The 24,141-nt window shown below is 45.3% G+C and overlaps 1 protein-coding gene across 5 annotated transcripts in view; it reads left to right on the top strand.

Moving 5' to 3' along the window:
- Window positions 1-24,141, top strand: part of KIAA2012 (KIAA2012 ortholog) — a 92,170-nt gene that overhangs the window by 49,201 nt on the left and 18,828 nt on the right. For 4 of the 5 annotated variants that reach the window (XM_014528828.1, XM_014528830.1, XM_014528835.1 and 1 more), the window contains exons 9-10: window positions 10,749-10,886; window positions 17,953-18,025. In XM_014528828.1, coding sequence (XP_014384314.1) covers window positions 10,749-10,886; window positions 17,953-18,025 — 211 coding nt within the window. The remainder of the gene's footprint in view (window positions 1-10,748; window positions 10,887-17,952; window positions 18,026-24,141) is intronic. The other variant, XM_014528841.1, reaches the window with a different exon arrangement.

The raw sequence follows: 24,141 nt of genomic DNA on the forward strand, positions 1-24,141 counted from the left end.
GGGTCAGAAAACTACAAGGGGAAATGTGGAGATGAAAAGAGCAATGAAAAAAGGAAAAGGAGACAAGCAGACGTGTTTCCACTCCAAGCTCCCACTTCCTCTTTCAAATGAACGGCCTCCCCACTGCGAACAGAATCAAGTATTTATAAGGCATTTTTTGCATATTAATAACAGCTGCAGATGGAGCGCTGCCCGTGCTGAGGTCCTAAAGGTATGGTGCCCTTTTTTAATGCGGGTCCTTCCAGCTCCTCGCGGAATGTGATCGCCTCCTTCACATGTATTCCCCTTCCTGCCTCGTGGCACCTCCTGAGGCCTTTCATTTGATTAAGAGAAATTTCGTGCCTGGGATACGGTCAGAGACCAGAGCGGTTCCTACCTGGTGGCTGACATCAATCGCCGGCGACGCGGTCCTCTTCCCCAGGGCCTCTCTGTGCAGAGGCTGCAGCGCGGGTGAGGTGACCAGCACCTAACGAGAGTATTAAAATTGTAAATGAAAATTCTAGGAGGAAACATTAACATATCTATGCTGGGGGAGGGGGGGAGAAGGATGAAAGTAAAACTTTTTAAGTTTAAAAATAATTGCATTCACTAAAACAGCATTATTATCTATACTCAGTAAAGATCACGTTCAACTTTAAGAGGAAAACATTGAGAACCCGGAAAAATAAGCAAAAGGCAAACAATAATAGTGATAGAAAGCAAGTATGGGAAAATATTCCTCCTGCGTGGCAATTTAAATGCAAATTGAGGCAAACTGGAGATCAATGCTCTATTTGAGATGTGCGTCTCCTCTCGCTTTTTTAAAAGGCAACACCCAGGACTGCCAAGGTTTGGGTAAAACCCGCACACTCTTGGTGGCGTGTAATCTGTTTCAATCCATGTGTAAAGCAAAATGGCAGTATCACTTGTGAAAACAGGAAAAAATATTTATAGCCATTGATTCGCTGTTTCTGACTTCTGGGAATTTATCCTAAGGGAATAATTCAGCAGGAAAAAAAAAGTGAGTGAAGATGTCTATTGCAGCATTATCTATAATAGAGAAAAATGGGAAACAGCCTATAATAGTCCAACATGGGAGAGTTAACTGTGACATATCCCTCTCAGTGAGGGGTTTAACTCAGGCATTAATAAACGATGCTTGTTCCAGCTAGAAATTGTGATTTAACACTAATGGAATGAAGCAGGGCTTCTTAACCTCAACACCACTGGCATGTGGGGCCAGAGAGTCTTTGTGGCGTGGGTTTTCCTGGACATTGTAGGTTATTGAGCAGCATCCCGAGCCTCTACTCACTAAAGGCCAGTAACACTCCCCCAGTTGTGACCATCCAAAGATGTCTCCAGACCTCGCCACATGTCCCCGGAGGGCAAATCACAGCCAGTTGAGAACTGCCAACGTGACTTTAAAAATGGAAGTCAAAGTGATGTCAACCGTGACTGCTGCAATATGTTTGTAAAAATGTATGTATAGCCCGGCCAGCGTGGCTCAGTGGTTGAGCATAAAGCCATGAACCAGGAGGTTGCTGTTTGATTCCCGGTCAGGGCACGTGCCCAGGTTGCAGGCTTGATCCTCGCTCGGTAGTGGGTGTGCAGGAGGCAGCCAATCAATGATTCCCTGTCATCATTGATGTTTCTGTCTCTCCCTCTCCCTTCCTCTCTGAAATCAATAAAAAATATACATTTTTTAAGTGAATCTGTAAGGAAAAGACTTGCATATAACGCATTCAAAAAAGTGCAGTCATGCTAATTTGAAATTAGGGATGTGTTAGGTTGAGTTTTTTTGTTTTCAGTCTGCCTGTTTTTCTTTTTTTCAAAACTCCCCCTGTAAGAAGGAAAAATAGATCATGAGGACACCTGTTTTTAAGTCTGGCTTAAAATAACTGAGGGGGGGTCACAGAAAACAAGTATACAGAAAACTAAACAAGGGTCAACACCATAGCGCCATTATTTTTTAACTTCTGTTAGTTAAAATTATTTAACATTCATTAGGTTTTATTAGATTGTTGGATAGGGCTATCAGAATTCTCCTGTTCAGGATCTCAATCCCTTTCAGCATTCTATGCCTCTGATCCTAGGCCTTGGGAACAACGAACTTGCCTCTTTTTCTGAAAAGTTTGCATCTCAAAGTATAAAACTCTCTTGTCCATCCAGATCTCTCTATGTAATCCTGGGGCGGGAGGGGCCCTGAGCCCACTGGTTTATAGAGCTGTCAGGTCAGAGAGGTTGTCAGTAAAGAGTATCAAAGAACAAGCTCAAACCCTAATTAGCTTACCCCAGAATCGTTGCATCTCTTTGTTTAAAGTAAGAAAGAAACCTCACCAGATTTCAGAGTCCGCTTTCTCTCCGTGAGAGAGAGCAAACATCCTTCCTCACAGGCTTTGTCTTGGGTTGGGTTTGGTTGCTTTGTAGGGATTAGAACTTTGGTAGTGTCCTAAAATCCTGTCACACTGGACTCGAGTCCCTTTTCCCCATTTCACAAAGCCACTTCTATTTCGGCCCAGATTATCTCTCTTGACCTCAGGTTTCATGAGTTTACAACAGTAGAAATTCATATTTGATCTTCTGTGGTCTAAATTTACCTCTTTTGGCTTTCAAAGAGTAGCCTGTAATTCTAGCGCACTGGGATTTAGGTTGAATAAACCTATGTTTACCCCATCTGTTTCCTCGGTGGTTTCACAGATGGTGTTCATATCGCCTTTCAGCCTTCCTCTTTCAGGACAAAGAAAACACACACACACACACACACACACACACACACACACACACCTGTAGACACACTAAGTTTTTGTACAAATGTACAAAGATAACCTTTTCAGTGTCCTTCTGATACCCTACCTTCTGTTGAACTTTTTGACTGATATCTAAAAGGACAAGCTAGACTCTCTGTAAAGACAGACTTTCTTTCTAAATTGCCTACTCACCTTTGTATCCCATGTGTTTAGCGTTTAGCACAGTTCCTGGCACATGGTAGCTATGGGGTGGGATAGATTAAATCTTTTGTCGACCATAAGGTCCATGTTCCGGGTAGAAAAAGCCCCTAATCTTCTAAATTGGATTTGGAGATTGTGCTTGTTTTATTTCCAGTGATAATGATGTGAAAGTTCAGATGACATTTCTCTAACAATCCCACAATCTCCAGATACTTCCTTCTGTTGGTTGCCACAATTTGGTATTTCACCCTCTGGAAAAGCTTTGGGTTGTGTGCAGATTGAAGATGTCATTAGGCCTCCTTCTTAGAGATGTTTTTGAGGCTGATGGGTAAGATTGGGCCTAGCACCGATCTGTAGGAGAATTAACTGTCTGCGTTTCCCCGTCTACAGAAGTATGCTGTATTTCCCACCCTGTGTTCCTCATTTCTAAAGACCTGGTATAGCATTTCCCCAAGTTCCATGCTCCATCCCCCTTCCTCTCTCCCTGGTTTCCTAAATAGCGTTGGTTGTAAAACTTTGCAAAGGTTTTTTGAAGATCTAAGCAAACTTCATCTTTTGGTTCAACCACAGGATTACTTTGTCAGCCCAAAAACCTCATTGACAATTTAAGGATAATTTACAGAGAGGGATTTGTTTCTAATTACAAAATCAAGGCTTTCATTTGTTGAATGTTTACTTAGACTATTATTTATTCCAGTAAGCCTTTGTTTATTGATTTGCTGGCTGCTGGTTCCAACCAGACACATAATATGTGCCTACTTAACTATTTTTCTTTTGTATTTTTATTATGGAAAATTTGAAGCATATGCAAAAGTAGAGAGAATAGTGTAATGAATCTCCATGTACCTGTCATAAGCTTCAACAGTTCCCTCCCCATTGTCTGGAGAGGATATCTTTAAGTGGTCCTAACAGCCAATGTGTTTGAGGTTAACTCTGTGAAGGGTTTAGGATTCTCTCCCTTAACCTTTACAGCATCCCTATGAGGTAGATACAGTTATTGTTCCCATTTTTGCAGATGAGAAGACAGATGTCACGACAGACAGGGCCCAATTCAGCATGTGGCCTGTGCTAACCAAGAGGCCTACTGGTTTGGGAACCCCATCAAGCTGCACTGAGATTCCAGCTTCTTCTGTACTGTCCCTGGGGTGGCAGGCGGGTAATTGAACGCTCTGAGGCTCAATTTCCTCATCTGCAAAGGATAATATTTCCTCATGGGGTCATGACGAGGATTAGATGAAACAACATATGGAAAGGGATCTATGGATTGCTTGTCACTAAGCAATCCCGATAAATTACAATAGTAACTATTACTCTATCCCCCGCCCTCTGCCTTGAAAGCCATTCTAAAACAGAGCTTGGAGCTTGTGTACCATCGAAGGGTTCAGAGATGGAAAGAGAGAAGCTTGACAGGCAGGACTCTGAGCCAATCCACCAACTGTTTCCCCCAAGCCCTACCCCCAACCCCTCCAGGATCCTCCATGCTGTCTGGAATTTTGCTCCACTGCTTACAGTTCTGCCTCTTTGAGACTCCTCTGGGTTTCTCATCTCTCACTGTAAACCTTCTTTAATCTCTTTCTGCTCTGCACCTAAGGGCCAGGGGACGGAGTGGGGGCAGGGAATTTGGGAGCTGGAAGCACTGCGTCCAGCAGGGGCTGCTGAGAAAAAGTTAGAGGCCCAAGGACAGCGGGGAGGCCAGTCGAGGGGAGGGGGCAGAAAAGAGAGGGAAAGGACATCTTTCTTCCTTTCCCCCCAGCCTCCTCAGTCCCAGCATTACCGGGGCTAGTTCAACTCCTTGTCCAGTAAATTATGGGTTAGATAAGCTTTTATGGGCCAGTGTGGGAATCAAATACCACGGGTAACATTTCTTTTTCTAGTGAAAATCAACTGATTCTAAATGACCTTTCAGAGTGGAATCGATTTGCAAGTTGAGAGTCCCTATCTCTCGGTTGTCAGATTGGAAAAGTCACGCCAGAGCCGACATAACCAGGAAGGCCCACAAATTGGGGTTAAAGTAAAGTCGGGGCTTAGAAGGAGCCAGGGACTTGCTCCGGTTTCCCACCCTGTACCCACCACCTCCCCCTTCCCACCTCCCACCTCCCACGTCCCGCCTCCCACCTCCCAGGCTAAAAGAGGGTGCGTCATCTCCAAACCAGGCCAAGTCCCAGCCTGAATGCAGCCAGACGCCCCCTCACAGCAAAAGCTCCTTTCTACCTCCCCTGGGGCAGGAGAGATCACTATTTTGGCTTAAAATTTTTCTCCTCCAGCTCCTGCTAAGCCAGATAAACAATGATTCTGTTGTGTCAACAAAGCACTTAATTAAACTGAGAACAATATCAATTAGAATTCGCAGATAAGACTTCTTTCCAGATAGCGGACGCCCAGAATTAGGAATTAAAGTGTCCTGGGTTTCATGATTCAAAAACTCCCTGAGGAGAACAGTGAGGTAGGGAAACTGAGGCACAGAAAGCTGAACAACTTGGCAAAAGTTACCCAGTGAGTCCCTCACAAAAGCTGAGACGGGAGGTTGCAGCCTTTCTCTTCCTAGCCTAAAGTTTGCTAGCTATTCTGCTAACGTGCTCAACACTCAGGATGTAAATCTCCTTCCATTGGCTCGAGGCGTACAAAAGTGGATGGAGACCAAAATTCGTGACAGGGAGGAACAAGAAAGCTCTTCTCTGGCTTCCAAACAAACTGCATCTCCTGAAGTTGTCCTAAAGCTGTCACTCAGCCCATGTCACCAGCACCACCAAATTGCCCTTAGAAGATGAAAAGTAGGCCAGGCTGGCAGGTGGCTAAGAGGAGCATGCTGAGCCCAGGTGGCTGGCACAGGAACCACTGAGCAGACTTGTGCTGAGCGGAGCCACACTGTGGTTTGGAGTCCCTTTTGCTCCTCACAAAGAAGCCGTGCAGAGAGGCCAAGGAAACCTAGAGATGAGGTCTCAGAGTAGGACCTGGGCGTGGCCAGGGTGGCCGGCCTTGCACAAGCGAGGTCCCCTCCAACTGGATAGAATGTAAGAAGCCACTTGTCCACTCGGATCCCTCCAGGCAGCCCAGTCATAGGAGCCCAAAAGAGTCCCTTGCCCCCCTCAGCCTCACCTGTGACACCCATCCCTACTGCCCACTTACAGGCCTGCAGGCTGCCATGGGCAAGAATTAACAGCCTGAGAAGGCCAAGCACAGGGAAGCTTGCACAGCTCCAGGCAGGTGCGGCCCTTTCCAGGATTTGGTCCCCACCACCCATCAGGGGACGTGGCCAAGGGGAAGCTCAGAATCCCAGGTCCCCTTCCCCACCAAGTCCCAATAACTAAATCTCTCAGATCTATCCATCCCCACTGGGATCCAGAGCCTCTCCTCCCCCAGCCCCCCAGGGAAGTGGAGGGACAGACTCTCAGCCAAGTAGGGGGCCCCGGGGTCCTAAGGAGAGACTGGCTCTGCTCCTTTTGTTGGCTCACAGGAGGGGGACACACGCCCTGTGTGCACAGAGGTTTCAACTGACAACTTGATAGACCCCATAAGGCTTTCGGCAAAGGCCTCCCGCCCCTGCCCCCCATGCGTGAAGATAATGGTGAGGTGTGGGCCCCGGCACATCTCAGATCTTGGCTCCAAAGGCCCTCCTGCCTTCTGTTTTCTTCCTCCAGCTCAGCTTGCCCACAGGTTCCCAGAGACTCTTGGCAGCTCGCTCCCAGGAGAATGAAGTTGTGCGCTGCGTGGGAAGCAGTTAGACAGCGAGAGCGTTGCAGCCTCGTTAATGAGAGACAATAGCTCTTCTTGGAGCCATTAAGCCGCAGCTTCAGAGATGGGGAACCCCAATTAGAAAGGAGTGAGAGAAGAGGAAGGCCTGAGAGACGCCTGTAGGACAGATCCGTATCTTTGGTGGCTCTGTGGGACCCATGGGTGGAGATCTAGCTGGTTGGGTTTAGCATCTCCTTTCCTCCTTATGGTAACACATCCCAGTGACTGTAGAGCCAGCCCACAGTAGTGACCCTTCAAAATACACACGTTGAAGGAGGAGGAAAAATTGTTGGGGAGAAGCGTTTCTCCGTGAGTCTGTAGCTCAGATGTTATAATCCAAGAGTAAGAAAGGAAATGATATTTATTTAATTTGAGGACGAGCTCTGTAAGTTTGGCTGCATTATATATGTGTGTGCATACGGATATTGGTATATAGCTGATGGCTCCCTTTTGCTCTGGCTTTCAGCTGAATCACATCATGTTTACAGCAAGATAATAATCCTGGATTTTCCATGGCTCAGTCTCTCGGAGTGTTAGATCTTGAATTCATTAGCAGTCATCTCCCTTTAAATGTCAGATAACATTTTAAATGCCAAGAACTTACGCAACACCTTCTGTGCAATTCAAATCAGCTTTACCCCATTAGCTCATTAATCTTCATTGTTTCATTTACTGAAGGGAAAGGCTTCCAGGTGTTTTTAGCAGGACATAGAAATATTAAAGTATGTACAGGTGAAGGAAGGGGTTTTGACTTTCTGCTCAACATTTCACCCGTCCATCCGTGTTGTGATCATCCCCACTACAGCATGCACATAAACGAAACAAAAAAGCTCCAGGCATCTCTGGTTTCTTCTACTTCCCCCATCTTCACCCTTCTGTCTAACTTTGTGTTTTCTTCTCCCTTCTACACCTTCAGAGACCTTGACTTCTGTTCACTACTTATTCTGCAGTCTTTGCTCTCAAAATAGCCCAAGAGCTGCAAGTGTCCATTCTGATGGCTCAGAAAACAGAGGGGTGCCTCACATGGTCAGGGATGGGGCCCAGGAGGCTGGGGCAGAACAGGCAGACATCAGGAATTCTACTTTCCTTTTCAAAGAATCCCTGCTTGGTCTTACCTCTGAATAATCAGCTACACTGACTGCTAAAGATAGATCCTTCCAGGAATAGCTCCTAATTGTCACCCAGCTCTCTGCTCAAATGTCACCTCCTCAGAGAGGTCTTCCTTGATCACCAAAGGCAAGTCCCACCCCTTCCCCATCAACCTCCATCCTGTCATCATTTCATTGTCTTCTTAGATTTATCACTCCCTAAAATCCTGCTTATTTGTGTGTTTGTTTGTCTGACACATACACTATCACTCAGTAAATATCAATTTAATGAATCAATGAAAAACCACCCCTCAGTGGTTGAGCGTCGACCTATGAACCAGGAGGTCACAGTTCAATTCCCGGTCAGGGCATGTGACCATGTTGTGGGCTCGATCTCCAGTGTGGGGTGTGCAGGAGGCAGCAGATCAATGATTTCCTCTCATCATTGATGTTTCTATCTCTCTGTCTCCTCTCCCTTCCTCTCTGAAATCAATAAAAATATATTTTTAAAAAATAAACAGCCCCAAAGCGTAGCTTTCTTTCCTGGTTTCAATTTTCTTTTTCTCCTCTTCTCACTACCTCTCAGAATCCTCTTTATATATTTCATCTTTCCTTTCCTCCCATCTCCCAAGCCCCCTTTCACTATCATTAATTTGTTAGAACTCTTGAACATAATAAGCAAACAGTACTTCACATTCCAGTGACGACAGAGCCTTCATTGAAAACATTCCATTAAGCTAGAATTGATGGCCCCTAGATGTTAGAGAGATGAGCCATATAGTCAAGAGAATTGTTGTATCAAAAGATTTATAGGCCAAGTGCTTTAAAGGGACTTTCTCAAAGCCTCCCAACTCCCCACTCTTCAATCTGAACTCCACATGAGGAGTTACAGTAATTCCAGCCATTGGGACTGGTCTTGGCTATGCTGTTTGTCCTCCAGCCCAACACAAAATTGTCTCTTGGAGATAATGGAGAAATTTCCCTTAAATCAGTATTGTCAGATTTCTACTATTCCACCCAGTGATTCATGAATGATTTTGGAAGCTAGAAAGCTTGAAATGCTTTGCGGATTCTAGCTTGGACAAAATGCGTTCATTTGATCTAGAAACAGGGCTATCTCACCCGGAGAAGCTAATCAGCTATGGCTGAGATAACCAAAAAAAAAAAAAAATTGGCTATGTGTTTGTCTTTAACTCTAGCCATATTTCAAAACAAAGGAAAAGGGTGTGGATGTTCATTGGAATGATGGCTGTTTGTGGGGACCCACTAACCATTAATTCATCATTAATACTTAAAAGTAATATAAATGCTATGGGAGGGGATGTTTCTGACAGCCCAGAGAAACAGACTTCTGAGAGTGAGTCTCCTAGAAAATATGGAAATGATCAAGTCCACGCCCAGGGTGATCTCATGGCACACTAATGTATGCAACCCCAGCAAGTCAGCCCTTGGGGATAGTTATTCTTTTGTTCAGCAAATATGTATCAAGTGGCCCTGGCTGTTGCTCAGTGGTTAGAGCGTCCACCTGCAAAATGAAGGGTCTCAGGTTCGATTCCAGTCAAGGGCACGTGCCTCGGTTGCAGCCTCAGTTCCCAGCCCTGGTCGGGGCGTCATTGTAGACACTGGCGGGAGTGCCCGGTGCCCTGGGATGTCATGAGCAGCACAGAGGAGCCAGACCTGAAGGATGAGAAGGGACTGGAAGAGAGGAGTATGTTCCCAGGAGAAGGCAGGGCCTGCTTGATGGCCTTGTCCAGGAGTTGAAAGGTCAGCACTGAGAGCAGTCCTTTGAACCTGCTGTTTCCGCAGTGAGGTAAGCACTTCCGTCAGAGAGCCCCGCAGACCCTTCGCCTGCTGCAGAGCTCAAACACTGCTTTCTTGTAGGACCTTCCCTGGCAACCCTGCTTAAAACTGCAGCCTCCATGCCATTCCCAGATACTCCCCGCTCCCCTCTTTGCTGTATTTTTCTCTATATCACGAATCACCTTCAGACGTAACTTACGGTCTACTTGCTTATTACCTCCCTCTCAGGGGAATGCATGTGCAGTTTCATAGGGTGGCGCCTCTGTCTGCTTCTTGTGCTGCCGTATCTGCTCTGCCCGGCATAGAGAAGTCGCTCAATAAATATCTGTTGAATGACTAAATGAGGCAGGAGAGATTGTCCAGGGCCAGGCAGAAAGGGTCTTGTAAACCTTTTTAGCCGGTTGGCCTTCATGCTGAGGGCAAAGGCCGTTGAAGGTCTTAAGCCGAGGAGGGACACTGGTTCGCATCTCAGAACAATCACCCGTGCTGCTGTAAGGGCTTGGGCTGGAAAGCAACCTCAGATCCAACTGTGTTGTGCATTGGAACAGGGCACCATCTGCATGTTGTGGTGACAGGAGAAGGCAAGGCCCCAAGACTGCGGAGCCCCTGGGACCTCCCAGACTCCTCTATTCGCTCATTCCTCCTTCCCTCTCTGCTCGATTTGCTCAAGTGACTCTTCCTCACACAGCAAACATGTTTCACATTTGGAAATAAACTGGAACCTTGCTATGACTCTATTTGGTGCAAGGCAGATTTAATAACCATCCATGGAAGCTACAGAAGTATCAAAACCATCTCATTAAGAAAGGAGTCTTGGGAAGATGGGGATTTCAACTGTGTGGCTTTGGGCAAGTTACTTCACCTCCTGGAGCCTCCGGTTCCTCGTCTGTGAAATGGGAATAAGAGTATCTGCCTCACAGGGTAGTTGTGAGGATGAAGTAAAGTGATTACAACCCTGGAACATAGTAATGTGCCTTTCTCCACTTCCCCATCACACCAGCTCCAGGTATGAATTAATAACCAGTCTCGGGTTATGCTGTGTACATAGGGTCCCCTGTGTCTTCCCTGGTAAAAATAGGTGTTACTATTAGTGTTCCAGCGATGAAAAGTCACTTTCTATAAATATTTGGGGATTTAGACTCACTCTGGTCGCACTGTATATCATTCCTATGAAAGGTGGGCTTTCTGCTTCTCTTCACAGGCAGCCCTGCGGACCTTCGAGGCAGCAGCTCAGAAGGCAGGAGAGCCTCAAAGTTGTATAAATAAAGGGCTGATATGTTCAAACAGAAAAGAATTTTGCACGCGCAAGCTGCTCGTCGACATGACACCGTTCCTGAAGGTGATCTCACACTGAGAGGACGAGGGGGTTTATAGACACACACGCAGGCGTTCCGGTTAATACACTTCTGCATGGTACAAAACAGCCTCAGAAGTCCCTCGGAGTTCCTGCTTTATCAGAAGGGACAGAAAATAGGCAGTTTGTAGCAGATGAAGAAAGAACAAATTAGGACAGTAATCGCAGCCAGCCGCCAGGGACAAATCAGTTGGGTATCTGGTTGGGATGGTGGGGGACAGGGAACAGAGAGGAGAAAGGATAACCTTGAACTTGAACCACCCCATAATAAAACAGGCAGATATAATTCACTTTATCTTAATAGCAGTTCAAATAATTGTTACCGTTTTACCACTGAAACTTGGTAGAGCTGATATTCCTACTGTGGAGAAGACTAGTTCTTGAGTTAGCTATTTAGAAGTCAACTGCAAATCCTATTCCAGATATCTCATCTTGTTTCCTATTCTCCCGAGCTCAGCTTCACACCTAGTTTAGGGTACTGAGTGCCTGTTGTAGAGATGTCATTTGTCCATCTTTGCAGTACTCCTTTCTGCCCAATTTAACACCGCACCTGCACATGGGAGGTAGCCATAAATGCCCCATAAATTGATCCCCCTTTTCATCCCATAGCCCTCTGGCTTAGGGTCTTCTTCCTACCCATTCTTGCCCACCTCAGAGCTGAATGAACTAGAAATAAATGACCATGGAGTAAAAGAAAGTCGTCAAGAACAAAGCAAGGCTTGGGATGGAAGGGTCTCAGATCCTTCATGCTACCCTCTAGAGAGGACAAAATCCCAGCCCTTGGATAAGAAGTGACTAGGAAAGACAGAAACCCAATACATGCTTTGTGGCTTTTAGCCAGTGCTGTAAACTGGCAGAGACTTTGCAGACCATGAGGGTCACCTTCCTAACCTCCGCTAAGCCAGGGTTCTCGTGTTACATCTTCTCTGGTCCACTCCCTTCTCAGCTCTGCAAGGTGGGGCTTTGAGTCAGAGTCCTGTATTTGCCCCAAATCTCTTCCCTGCATGGCTGGGCTCTGCGTTCCTGTTTCCTCTTAGATAGGCTCTTCCCTGTGGTGGCAAGATGACCACCGGCTTCTCTTTTCCAGATTATTCTAGAAATGAATCTCATTGACCCGACTTGGGTCACATGTCCATGCCCAAATGAATCAACATGGCCAGGGGGATGGAATACATTGATTGGCCCAGCCTGGAACCGCAGGGACGAGGGGTGGGGAGGGGAGAAGTGTCTCAAAAAGGAAAACAGGATCTTTAAAATCTGAATAAGAGAGAATGATTCCGGGCAACAAAAGATATTTGCTACAAGCATTCAAAATAATTGCCTTGATTTCGCATTTATTATATTAGTTTGGTAGGGCTACTATGACAAAGTGCCATAGACTGAGCGGCTTAAACAACAGGAATTTATTTTCTCACAATTCTGGAGGCTAGAAGTCCAAGATCAAGGTGTTAGCAGGTTTGATTTCTTCTGAGGCCTCTCATTGGCTTGTAGATAGCCTTCTTCTCCATGTATCTTCACACGATCTTCCCTTTGGGGTTGTCGGTGTCCTTATCTCATGGTGAATTAGGGCCCACTCTGATGATCTCATTTTACCACTTTAACAACCCTGTCTCCAAATGCAGTGGCATTCTGAGGTGCTGAGGGTGGACTTTAACATGTGAATTTTGTAGGAACCTAGTTCAGCCCAAAACACTTATATTAATGAAACCAGCCTTTTTTTTTTTTTCTTCTTTGCAACAGTTTAGTTCTCCCCTTAGGGCTTGAAGAACTGTGGTTGGTACTTTCTGGGATGAGGTAACATCATCATTGTCACTGTTCATTCATTCAACCCATAGTGAGCATCTTCTACCTAGTATGTGTCTGCGCTTGCTGGGCGTTCGGGATACATCATCAGCAAACAAAACAGACTGAGATCCTTATCCTGCTCCAGGCAGTGTGTACAGTATGTTAAAAGGTGCTTATTGCTATGAAAGTGAGATAAGGAGATATTTATGGAGCATCTAGAAACCGCAGAATTCAGACTGAGGAATTTTACAATAATTTTTTGTGTATTTAGTGTCCACAAGGCTTTTGTGTTGCACTTTTCGCTCAGCAATTTCGGCGTCATATTATTATTACACACTACATTATATACCATACACCATATATGTATATACACTACACATATGATACACCATATTATAGAGAGAAAGGCACTGTCATTCTGAAGGCCCACTTTCCAGTCCACCCTCTCCACGATACAGAAGTTGTAACTCAGCCTGCTTCTGTAGGCGACTCATGGAGCACACACTAAGCTTTCTGACCCCCAGACCATCCTTGCCCATAAGACCACAACTAAGGGGGAGATCAAGAGAAACAAATGCTACCCAGTACAGTGTTGTCGCAGAGGCAGGCTCAGGCTGCGATGGGAAAGACTCGTTCCTTTCTTAGTTGTTAATGTGAATCCTCCTCAAATTTAAGAACCTCCTTAAACACTGAAGGCAACACTATTAGCCCATTTTATAAGAAAATCTTATCAGGCTTAGATTTGGGAACACATGATTGATCCAGAGTAATCTGGGTTCACATAAAAATTGAAGCACTTTTTTAAATCTATTTTTGAAAAAGAAATGGTAATTGATGAATAAATTATAACAGAGATTCCCCCCCCCCCAAGAACTTTAGTAAATTATCAGGGTTAGGGAGTGGGGGGGGGGGGAATAGCAATAACACCAATTAATACTAGATATAGAATTGAATATGCTTATACTCAACATTGACATCAAAGGATAGGTACGTTCTACCCAGAAGATGTGGAGAATCAAGAAAAGCTCCACCTTACAGTCATCACACAGACAGGTATCGCTTGGTGCCCTCAAACTAGAGGTAGAGGAGGAACCTGCCTGAAATCAGTACAAGACTTGGAGCAGCATTGCCCAACACCCACACCCCCTGTCTGGGGCCAGCCCCAGGTTTCACTTATGCAGGCAGGTGTGGGCACATCCCACCAGGCAGAGGGTGACTGCCCCCGCCACTGTGATTATGTGGGGGAGGGCCAGCATGGTCCCGTGAGTGGAAGTAACAGGGAAATAATGTTTGGCTTCCAACATTGCTCAGAGACGGAGCGGCCCCTTAGGAAAGAAGTTTCGGTGCCTTACGTCCTTTAAACGTGCTTCCTTGGCCACTGATGGGACAGCTGTAGAGGGATAACAAGCTAGTTTTGAAATGCAATGATTCCAGGACACGTGAACAATAACATTGCAAGGAAAAATTTTCAGGGCATGGGGCCTATTACATTTCCTAAAGATAGAGGCCCAGTAGACTCTTATCTATATTAAAGGATCAGACCGGGAGCGACCCTGAGTGACCTTGTAAGGTTCCTGGGACTCCACTTTCTCTTTAGGAAAATAAAGATAATAATACTGGGATCTCCATACCTGCCTCTCAACAGTGAGGCAAGAATTATATGAAATAGTAATTTTCAAAGAGTGTTCACATCTATAAAGGATTCAATTTACAGAGGAGAAAGGAACATTGATTGATCCCTGCTAAGAGCCAGGCCCCACACATACTGAATCTTATTTCATTTTCCCCACCTCCCTCTCGGTATGTGTGCAGAACTCCACTGTGCAGATGAGGAAAGTGAGGATTGGTGAGATGAGATGATGACTCACAAGGCTGACAGCAAAGGAAACTAGGATTCAAAGCCACAAAACCTACAATACCTGATCCTGAGGAGGTCTACCTAGTCTGTTCCTATGAAGAATTTAATTGTATCCCTTTGTTCTGGCTCCAGAACCTGGGAGAGGAGGGGGGATTCAATATATTTTAATCTTTTTAAATATATTTTTATTGATTTCAGAGAGGAAGGGAGAAGGAGAGAGACAGAAACGTCAATGATGAGAGAGAACCATCGATCAGCTGCCTCCTGCACGCCCTGACCGGGAATCGAACCATGACCTTCTGGTTCATAGGGTGATGCTCAACCACTGAGCCACACCAGCTGGGCAATATATTTTAATCTTATTCACAAGATACCTTATAATTTTTCATAAACCAATTTTCTTTTTTAAAGAAAAAGTATTGGTTCTTTTTAATACACAGTAAAAGTTGTACTATCTTGAAGTTGAAATTTTCAAATGAGATCCTGATTTTCTTCCATCATTAAGAAGGTATTGAAATTAGTCTTTGAGACGCATTGTTACATGGTGTTACACAGAATTTCCTAATGTATTTTCCTACTTAAGCCTTTTAAGAAATCTGTACAATATTTATCACCACTCCCATTTCACAGATGGAAAGCCTGGGTTCAACAACAGGTCTCACAGCTGGCTCACAGTCAACCGGAGCCCCATGCCTGCCTCCTGCACCCCATGCTCCTCCATCCTTCCCACAGTCCCTTACGAAAGCCTGCTAGGGGCCTAGACGTGCCATGCTCAGATGGGGTGCTGTGTGTGAGGGTAGACGGCAGGTGTAAGGTTCTCCAAGGACAGATGGGAACTTAAGGTCACTTGACCCACCCCTGTCATTTGAAGAAACTAAGGCTCAGAGGTTAAATAACTTGCATGATCTGTGAGGCAAGAAGTGCAGGGGGCGGGTCAGGCCTTCAGCCCAGGCAGTCGGACTCCCAGGCCGGCACCCCAACTGCCTCTCTGGTTTCAGTGCTGCAGTTTGTGCTCACAAAGTGTTTGTTTCTACCCCCACCCAGCCTGCCCCCTCCTCAGCCCTACAACACCACACTGCTGCCAGTGCTCCTTTTAAATTCAGCTTAGTCATACCCCTGGTTTGCTTGAGATTCCTCACCATGTCCCCATTAGCCTTCCCATTAAATCCCAGCATCAAAGATGTATTTCTTTTATAAATAGAAAAATATAACAAATGCAGGTGTGTTTTTTTTAAACTCCAAACTGCACCACGTAAGATCTGACCCGTGTCTGAGTCCCACTGTCCATGCACCACAGACGCATCAAACCACCCCCAAACCAGCCAGCGGCTTCCTCTGCGGGAACTGCCCTGCCTGCCCTTCTCTGCAGGACTGAGCGCCAGCTCCACTGGTGGCAAACCTTCCCCGGCCCAATTTAGCTTCGCCTCTTGAGGTCCTGCAGAAATCTGTCAGGATCTGTCACAACGTTGACCACACTGCGGTGCAACGGTTGAGATTTCTTGTCATTTTTCTGTAAGTCAGTGAGCTTCTTACAAATAGGTCTTTCAGCTTGCTACCCCCAGTGCCTAGCACAGTGCCTGGCACACAACAGACACTCAGTTAATGTTCCTGAGCTAAATGAGCAGATGAAGAGCAAATGACTTGGCCAGAAGAACAGAGCTGGCATTTGAGTTTCCTGACCAAGAATCAAACTGGCGACCTTTTGGTGCATGGGACAACACTCAACCAACTGAGCCACACCGGCCAGGGCAAGACTATTTCTTTTTCTAACAGGGACTCTCCAAAATATTATTCCGAAATCCCTGACTCTCTTCCTCCATCTTCCCATCTGTGAAATGAGGAGAATATTTCTTGCCCCAGAAGGCTTGTAGCTGCATATTGTTAAGATTCAAGGTTTATCCTCTTGGCTTCAAAATTCTTCCAAAGAGGGATGCTTATTTCTCCTTTTTAACCCGGTTTCCTGTTAGATTAAAAGGATTTATAAACAGGAATTTTTTTTAAATTTAGCTTCTTTCTAATCTTCGACCTTAGCACTTTAGTATGACTGAGGCAGGTTTTTCCTGCAATAATTTTTGTTAAACCTTTCCATGTATCCAGGGGTGAATTTTTTACTGCATTGGGCCAACTCTGCTTTGTCTCCACAAGCAGACATGCAAAAGAAAGAAAATGACTCAACTGCTCCGGCTTTTTGATGTTTGACTAATTCATCAGCTACAAACACTAAGTTACCAAGTGAGAAACACGACGGGTAAAAAGCCCTCCCGTGAGGAGAGAATGTCAAACAAATGAGCAGAAAATGAATTGTCTCTTCCCAAAGCAGCGTGGGTATTTGATAATGAACTGAAAAACCGATTGTCCCTAAAGGGGCTTCCAGGAGAGACTTCCAGGGCCCTCCACACCAGATTCCTTCCCTGCAGCTGAATTGAAACTATAGACTAGTCAGAGATCCAGGGGACGAAGGCCAAGGGCTGGTTCATCAGACACACGGGGCTTCCCCGGGGTCACCGGGTCCACCTGCCACATCTCTTCGGCCACTAAAGAGCCGCCCTTCCAACACTTCTGAGAAGATTCGTGATTCTCAACCCTGGCTGCACATTAGAATCAGCCAAGAAGCCTTAAAAATGCCGGAGCTCCAGGAAGTCTGATTTTAATGTCTGAGGTTAGGTCCTGGGAATCGTCCATTTTAAAGCTCCGTGAAGAATTCTAATATGCAGCCAGGATTGAGAGCCACAGTCATGGAGATCTGGACAGTAGGATTGCAAGCAGCTTGCGAAACTCAGAGAAAGAAGGAAGAGGGAATTAAATGTGATAAGAAACCCAATCCGTGATAATCCTGGACACGCCACGAAAGGCCAATCTCACCCTTTTGCTCCCTGCCTGACTTTAAACCCTCAGTGCCTCCCATTTGTTCCCAAGATAAAAACCAAAGTCCTTACGCTACCATCAAGGCCTAGGAGGTCTGACTCCTCCCCACCCTTCCCACTTCGCTCAGTCTCTGCTCTCATCACACTGGCCCTCCCCCAAGTCCTTGGAGGCACCTCGCTTCCTTCCACCAGCTGGCCTTAGCCTATGACATTCTTCTCCCTGCCACCCCTCACCCCACCTCCACCCCGTTTACACCTGTGAACGCCAGGCACTGAGCCCTGCACAGGTGGAGGGGATGAGCCTCCCACAAGAGGATAATGAAGAACCTAAATTGCTCGGCGCTGTGGCTAAGCCACCCAGCTTTCCAGGGCCGTTCACACTGGTAGCAGACTTCCTGGCCACTTAAGTTAAAATAAGATGACATAAAAAGAGACGAAACAACTAAGAACATTGGATTCTTAGTTGGATTCAAAAGGCATGGACTGCTGGAGTACTGGCACTTCTTTTGGTCTTACGTGCTTTTGTTGTGTGTTAACCGAATAGGAAAGTGAAGATGAACTGGACTATCACCAAGAAGCAGGAGGACCCCTCAGAGAAGATCATCAGGACACCCAAGGTAGAGACACAGCTGGGCTGGGCTTTAGAATCTTATCACAGTAACTGCCGGATGAAGTTCGCCCCGCTCAAAGACACTAATGGGGAGTGACCACCCTTCCATTTCCTCCCAGGTCATGGGTTGGAGTCAGAATGCAGACCAAAGTGTTCAGTCTGACTCTGATGGGTTCTTAGTGCATCACAAGCCAACTAATTGATAATAACATGCTTTTACTTACTGAACGATTTCCTTCCTGCCAGTGGCTGCAGATGGATGGAAGAGAGTGGAGATGGGGGGGGGGGGGGGGGGGGGATTTTTCTTTGGAGGAGGTGCATTTTTTGAGAAATCCAAGTATGTTGTTTGTGGAAGGAGCTAGCGATTAGGCAGCTTCTAATTTTTTTTTTAAAACTAATTTTCTATTCTTCAAAAACATTTTCTAATTCGTTTTAATAGATCATTACAAAAAGGCCCCGCAGGCACCTCCCTCTGTGTTTCCTGCTTTCACAGGGCCTTGGACATGCAGGTGAGGGAGCTGCAGTTCCCTGCCTGGAGGGATAATATCCCGTCATCAGACGGGGAACAGCACCTTTAGAGACCCAGAGCTGCTTGAGGGTGGCCTCCTCCAAAAACGATGCTCCATTTCATAATGATGATGAGTCCAGGAAATACTGGGCCCAGAACTGGGCTTTTTAGCAGAGTTCATAGTCCCAGTCCCTGAGCGAGACACTAAGCTCTCCCCTGGGCGTACCTGGGTGTGCTGCTGGGTGACGCTGCATAGGGTGGGCTCAGGTAGCAGAGCTGTTCTCTCTCTTCCTCGCTTCTTGCAGGAGTGAAAGCACGTGTGAGAGACTCGAGTTCTCAAGGAGCGAATGCAGGGTGGGCCCGCCTGGGTTCTGCTTGTAGTTTGCTGTACAAAGGCGTCCAGCAGAGAGAGCAGGTGCGAGCTGAAATCCTGCGCTGCCCACTAAGCTATGCACCAGGCCTGCGTGCGCCCACTCAGAAGGGCTCCTTTGCCCACGTGGCCCTCGTACTGGGGCGCCTTTTCCCTAATTCACATCAGATGCTCTGTTTAAGCTACAGCAGCGCTCTGGCAGCTGAGTGGAGAGCATGGGCTCTGGAGTAGGACTACCTCCACCTCAACCTCTCTGCCTCAGTGCCCGCAACTGAGGCTGAAACCACAAGGTTGCCTGAGGACTAAATGAAGTAATTCATGTACCGTAGTCCTTTAGTGACTCTCCCTGGGGCACCTGGACCCCGTGGGTGAGAGAGACCAGAGGAGCTTATTGGAGATGAATGTGCGGCCATGGGTTTGGGATTTCACCCTGAACCTGATCTTTCCCTGTTTACATCTTTTGCTATCACTTTCACTTGGCATTCTAGAAAAAAAGTCATTTTCATGCTCATTTGAAAATGCTTCACTGCTCTGGATATGAGACAATACCATATTATGGTAGCCCAACCCCTGGGTTTGGTCGAGCTTTTAAGGAAGGTTCCTGCTGACACAAGTATCCTGCCGCCTCCATTTTCACAACTGAGTGACAACAGCCAGGGAAACTCGCTCCAGTCCTCACATCTTCGTATCATAAATCCATGTGCGGAGTGTGAACACTAACGAGGCTCCCAGGTCCCCGCCAAAGGCAATAGAGGGTTAACAGTGCAGAACATGGCCAAATCTAAGCAACAACCAAGTCAGTCAAACACATTACCTGCCTCATGGCAGCGGGGCAGGCTGCAGCTGAGCTCCATAAAGGTCATTCACACAGTCCTTAATGCAGCGAAATGTCACTGCAGAACATTAAAGAAGGCATTTGCCTGTCAGGAACGATAAATGCTAATGTTTAAAAAGAATTTCCAATCTTTTAAAAATAGTGGGTGTGGAAGGGCTGGAGGGTGTGTTTAGGCAGCATTACAGTGGTCAGCAGCACTGATGATGGAGCCTGGTTCCCTGGGTTCAAATCCTAGCTCCACCACTTACTGTGTGGCTTTGAGTAAGTTACTGAACTTCTCTAGGCTTTTTTCCCCCATCCTCTGTAAAATGGGGACACTAACAGTACTTATCTCATGGAGTGGTTGTGACATAAAGGAGTTAATGTGTCATCCTATATAATAAAAGACTAATATGCAAATCAACCAAACGGTGGAACGACCAGTTGCTATGACATGCACTGACCACCAGGGGGCAGCCGCTCAACGCAGGAGCTATCCCCTGGTGGACAGTGCACTCCCACAGGGGGAGTGCCACTCAGCCAGCAGCCAGGCTCACGGCTGATGAGCGCAGTGGCGGTGGCGGGAGCCTCTCCCGCCTCTGTGGCAGTGCTAAGGATGTCTGACTGATGGCTTAGGCCCGCTCCCCACGCCATCAGTCATTAGTTGGACATCCCCCAAGGACTCCCGGGCTGCAAGAGGGTGCAGGCCAGGCTGAGGGACACAACCCCCGCCCCCAGTGCACGAATTTCATGCACTGGGCTTCTAGTGTGCTTATAAGAATGCCTGATGCAGAATAAGGACTCACTAAAGATTAGCTATCAATCTATTTCTTTAAGACTTTATTTTAGTAGCCATGAATTGCACTTTGTCAGGAGGGACTAGCTCTAAGTTGGTAACATGATTTTTTTAAAATATATTTTTATTGATTTCAGAGAGGGAGAGGGGAGAAGAGATAGAAACATCAATGATGAGAGAGAATCATTGATCAGCTGCCTCCTACACACCCCCTACTGGGGATTGGGCCCGCAACCCAGGCATGTGCCCTTGACCTGAATCGAACCTGGGACTCTTCAGTCCGCAGGCCGACGCTCTATCCACTGAGCCAAACCAGCCAGGACCATGATGATTTCTTTACTTTCCAAATCCGTCTCAGTGGGGTGGGGATTGCTGAGTCTGGGGGAACTGATGGAGTCCTCTCTGTAAGTCTTTTTTTGCTTAAATCCAGGTGTGGGTAGCAGACCCAATCTGAGAAAGCAGCCTTACCAGCCTCTGCATTCTGTGAAAGGTTATGTACTAGTTTATCTGATTTTAGCCTCTCTGTAACCTTATGAGATAAAGTACATGATCCCTGTTTCACAGATAAGGAAAATGAGGCTCAGAGAGGTTAGGCAACCTGCCCAAGGTAACAGCCAGTAAACGGAGGAGCTGAGGTATGAACTCGGGTTCCTATCACTTCAAGCCGTTGGCTTTTTAAAAGAGCTGTAACGACATCCATGTGTTTCTGATTAGGAAATAGGTACAAAGTCAGAAATGTCACAAAATTATGGCAGCAGTTTTTTTAAGCCAGCATGAATCTGGGAGATTATTTACAATCTCTAGAAATCGTTTTATATTACAGATAAATGAAGTTGAGGTCTAGAAGTCAAGACAATTATGCAAATTGCTGCTAATTATTAAAACCAAGGCAATCCAAGTCTCTACTCAGTGTTTGTGGGTGTTTAGTTCAATTTAGTTTCGTTTTCATGGCCTTTGCTCAGGGGCAGTCCTGCCCCCAGGAGTAAACAGCTCCAGAAGACACAAGTGTACTGACTGCGGGTTGCTGTGCAAAGAAGTGAGGGGTAGCCAGTGTTGCAAAGGTTTCTCTTAAGCGGTGGAGAAAACAGAGACCAGAGTGTGTGCTCAGAGGCAGTGCCCCTGCCCCTAGAATCTGCAGCCTGGAAGGTGAGACCACTGCAGTGTCACCTCATGATGTTGGTCGGGGCTCCTCGCACCCTGGACGGCACCGTGCAAGGCCTGTGCAGTCACTGGACACGGCCAAGCTCTGCTATCTGGAGCCCCGGTACTGGGTTCAAAGAGCTGGCTAGTCCTCAGCAACCCACATGACCTACACACTCTGTTGCTGCTTTATTTTTCCTTCTAGAAAGTTCTCCTCCAGAACAGGAAGTGGTGCCTCCTTAAGAATGTTTCTGGCCCTGGCTGATTTGGCTCAGTGGATAGAGTGTCCGCCTGCAGACTGAAGGGCCCCAGGTTCAATTCTGGTCAAGGGCACATGCCCAGGTTACGGGCTCAATCCCCAGTAGGGGGCATCAGTGATTCTCTCTCATCATTGATGTTTCTATCTCTCTCTCCCTTCCTCTCTGAAATCAATAAAAATATACTTTTTTAAAAAAAAAAATAGAATGTCTCTGGCTCACTCCATCAGCCCAGGATGAGAACCCCAGGACACAGCTATTGCCCTTGACCCTGAAAATTCTCTTCACCTTCCAGGAAGTAAAGCTCACTTCTATTTTGACACCAAATTATTCAAAACCAAACAAGGACAATATAAAAAAGGAAATTTATAGACCAATCTCACTTATGATCAAAGATGTAAAACTCCTATAAAATATTAGCCAATGAAATCTTTAGATCTATCTAGATAGATAGATAAAAATAGATAGATAAACATATAGATATATAGATATAATGACTGAATTCATTTTATCCCAGGAATTCAGAAAAGATGATCTAACATTTGAAAACATGTTTATGTAATTCACATCAAGAGGTAAAAAAAAATTATTTACCAAAAACTTGCAGTAAACATCACACTTCAGTGGTAGAACTTTAGAAGTATTCTCTTTAGAAACAGGAGTAGGATAAGGATGTCCTCGCTCATTGTTTCTATTTCAACACTGTACCAGCACAGTAGGGAAAGGGAAAGGAAAAGGATGAAAAGAAGGAAATAACACTGTCATTATTCCCAATAGTATTACTTACATGGAAAATCCGAGGGCCTCTACAGAGATAAGCTATTAAAAGACAAACCATTAAAAGACCCCAAAATTCAGCAAGATTACTAAATGTAGATCAATAAACAAAAACCATTGGTGGGAAAAGGTTGTTTTAAAACATAAAGCATGATTTATAATGCAATTTTGAAATAATTGTTATGGAAAACCCCAAACATACACAAAGGTGAATAGAACAGTACAATGAATCCCATGTCCCCATCTCCTGGCCAATATTGTTCACCTATATCCCCAACTCATTCCTCCTTTCCATGTTATTTCTAAACAAATTCCAGGCTCATATCCTTTTACCCATATACTTGAGTATGTATCTCTAAAAGATAAGAAAAGACTCTTTTGACATAACCATAGCAATATCACTATTGCATCTAAGAATTAGAATTATTCTTTAATGTACTTGAATATTCAATCAGTTTTTTCAATGTTCTAATTGTTTCACAATTGTTACAATTGTTTTAGAATTCATTGCAATGGGTTATATGACCTTTAAGTCTTATTTAATTTATAGGTTCCCCTCCATTCCTGCCTCCCTTTTAGTTTATTTTTAGGAAATTGAGTAACTTGTTCTATAGAGATTCCCTCAATTTAGATGTTGCTGGTTGCATCCTCATGGTGTAGTTTCACAGGTTTCTCTGTCTTCTGTATTTCCTTTAAGTTAGTACTTAGATCTAGAGACTTGATCACAGACAGGTTTGGTTTTTCCTTTTGGCAAGTCCACTTCGTGGAGGGCGTTGTGTTCTTCCATCAGGAGACTTAATATTTGCTTGTCTCTTCATGATGCCAACCATTACTTATCCTTTCATCCATGAGAGGTTGCAAAATAGTGATAGTGAAATTCTATCATTCTTTCTTCACTTATTATTTGGGAAACTCTTACAGAAAGAAACTTCCCTCTTCTACTATTTAGTTATCCAGTGGTACAGTTTATGTAGGAAGGCAGGAAAAATGTAATTTTAAAATAAATGCTCTCTATATATGTATATATGTGTGTATGTGTGTGTATATATATATCTTAGCAATAAATCTAAAAAAGGGCATGTCAGTTTCATGAAGAAACAATAAAATTGTATTAAATTAAATAAAAATAGACCTGAATACATACAATTTTCTAGATAATGCTATATATAATGTTCATATTAGTAGATAGGAAGATTTACTATCATAAAGATGACAATTCTCCCTAAATTAATCCATAAATTCAATGCAATTCCAATTTTTTAAAAATATTTTTTATTGCCGAAACCGGTTTGGCTCAGTGGATAGAGTGTTGGCCTGCGGACTGAAAGGTCCCAGGTTTGATTCCAGTCAAGGGCATGTACCTGGGTTGCGGGCACATCCCCAGTAGGAGATGTGCAGGAGGCGGCTGATCGATGTTTCTCTCTCATCGATGTTTCTAACTCTCTATCTCTCTCCCTTCCT

This window comes from Myotis brandtii, unplaced genomic scaffold (assembly GCF_000412655.1).
Source record: "Myotis brandtii unplaced genomic scaffold, ASM41265v1 scaffold1162, whole genome shotgun sequence".
In the NCBI taxonomy this organism is placed as follows: Eukaryota; Metazoa; Chordata; class Mammalia; order Chiroptera; family Vespertilionidae; genus Myotis; species Myotis brandtii.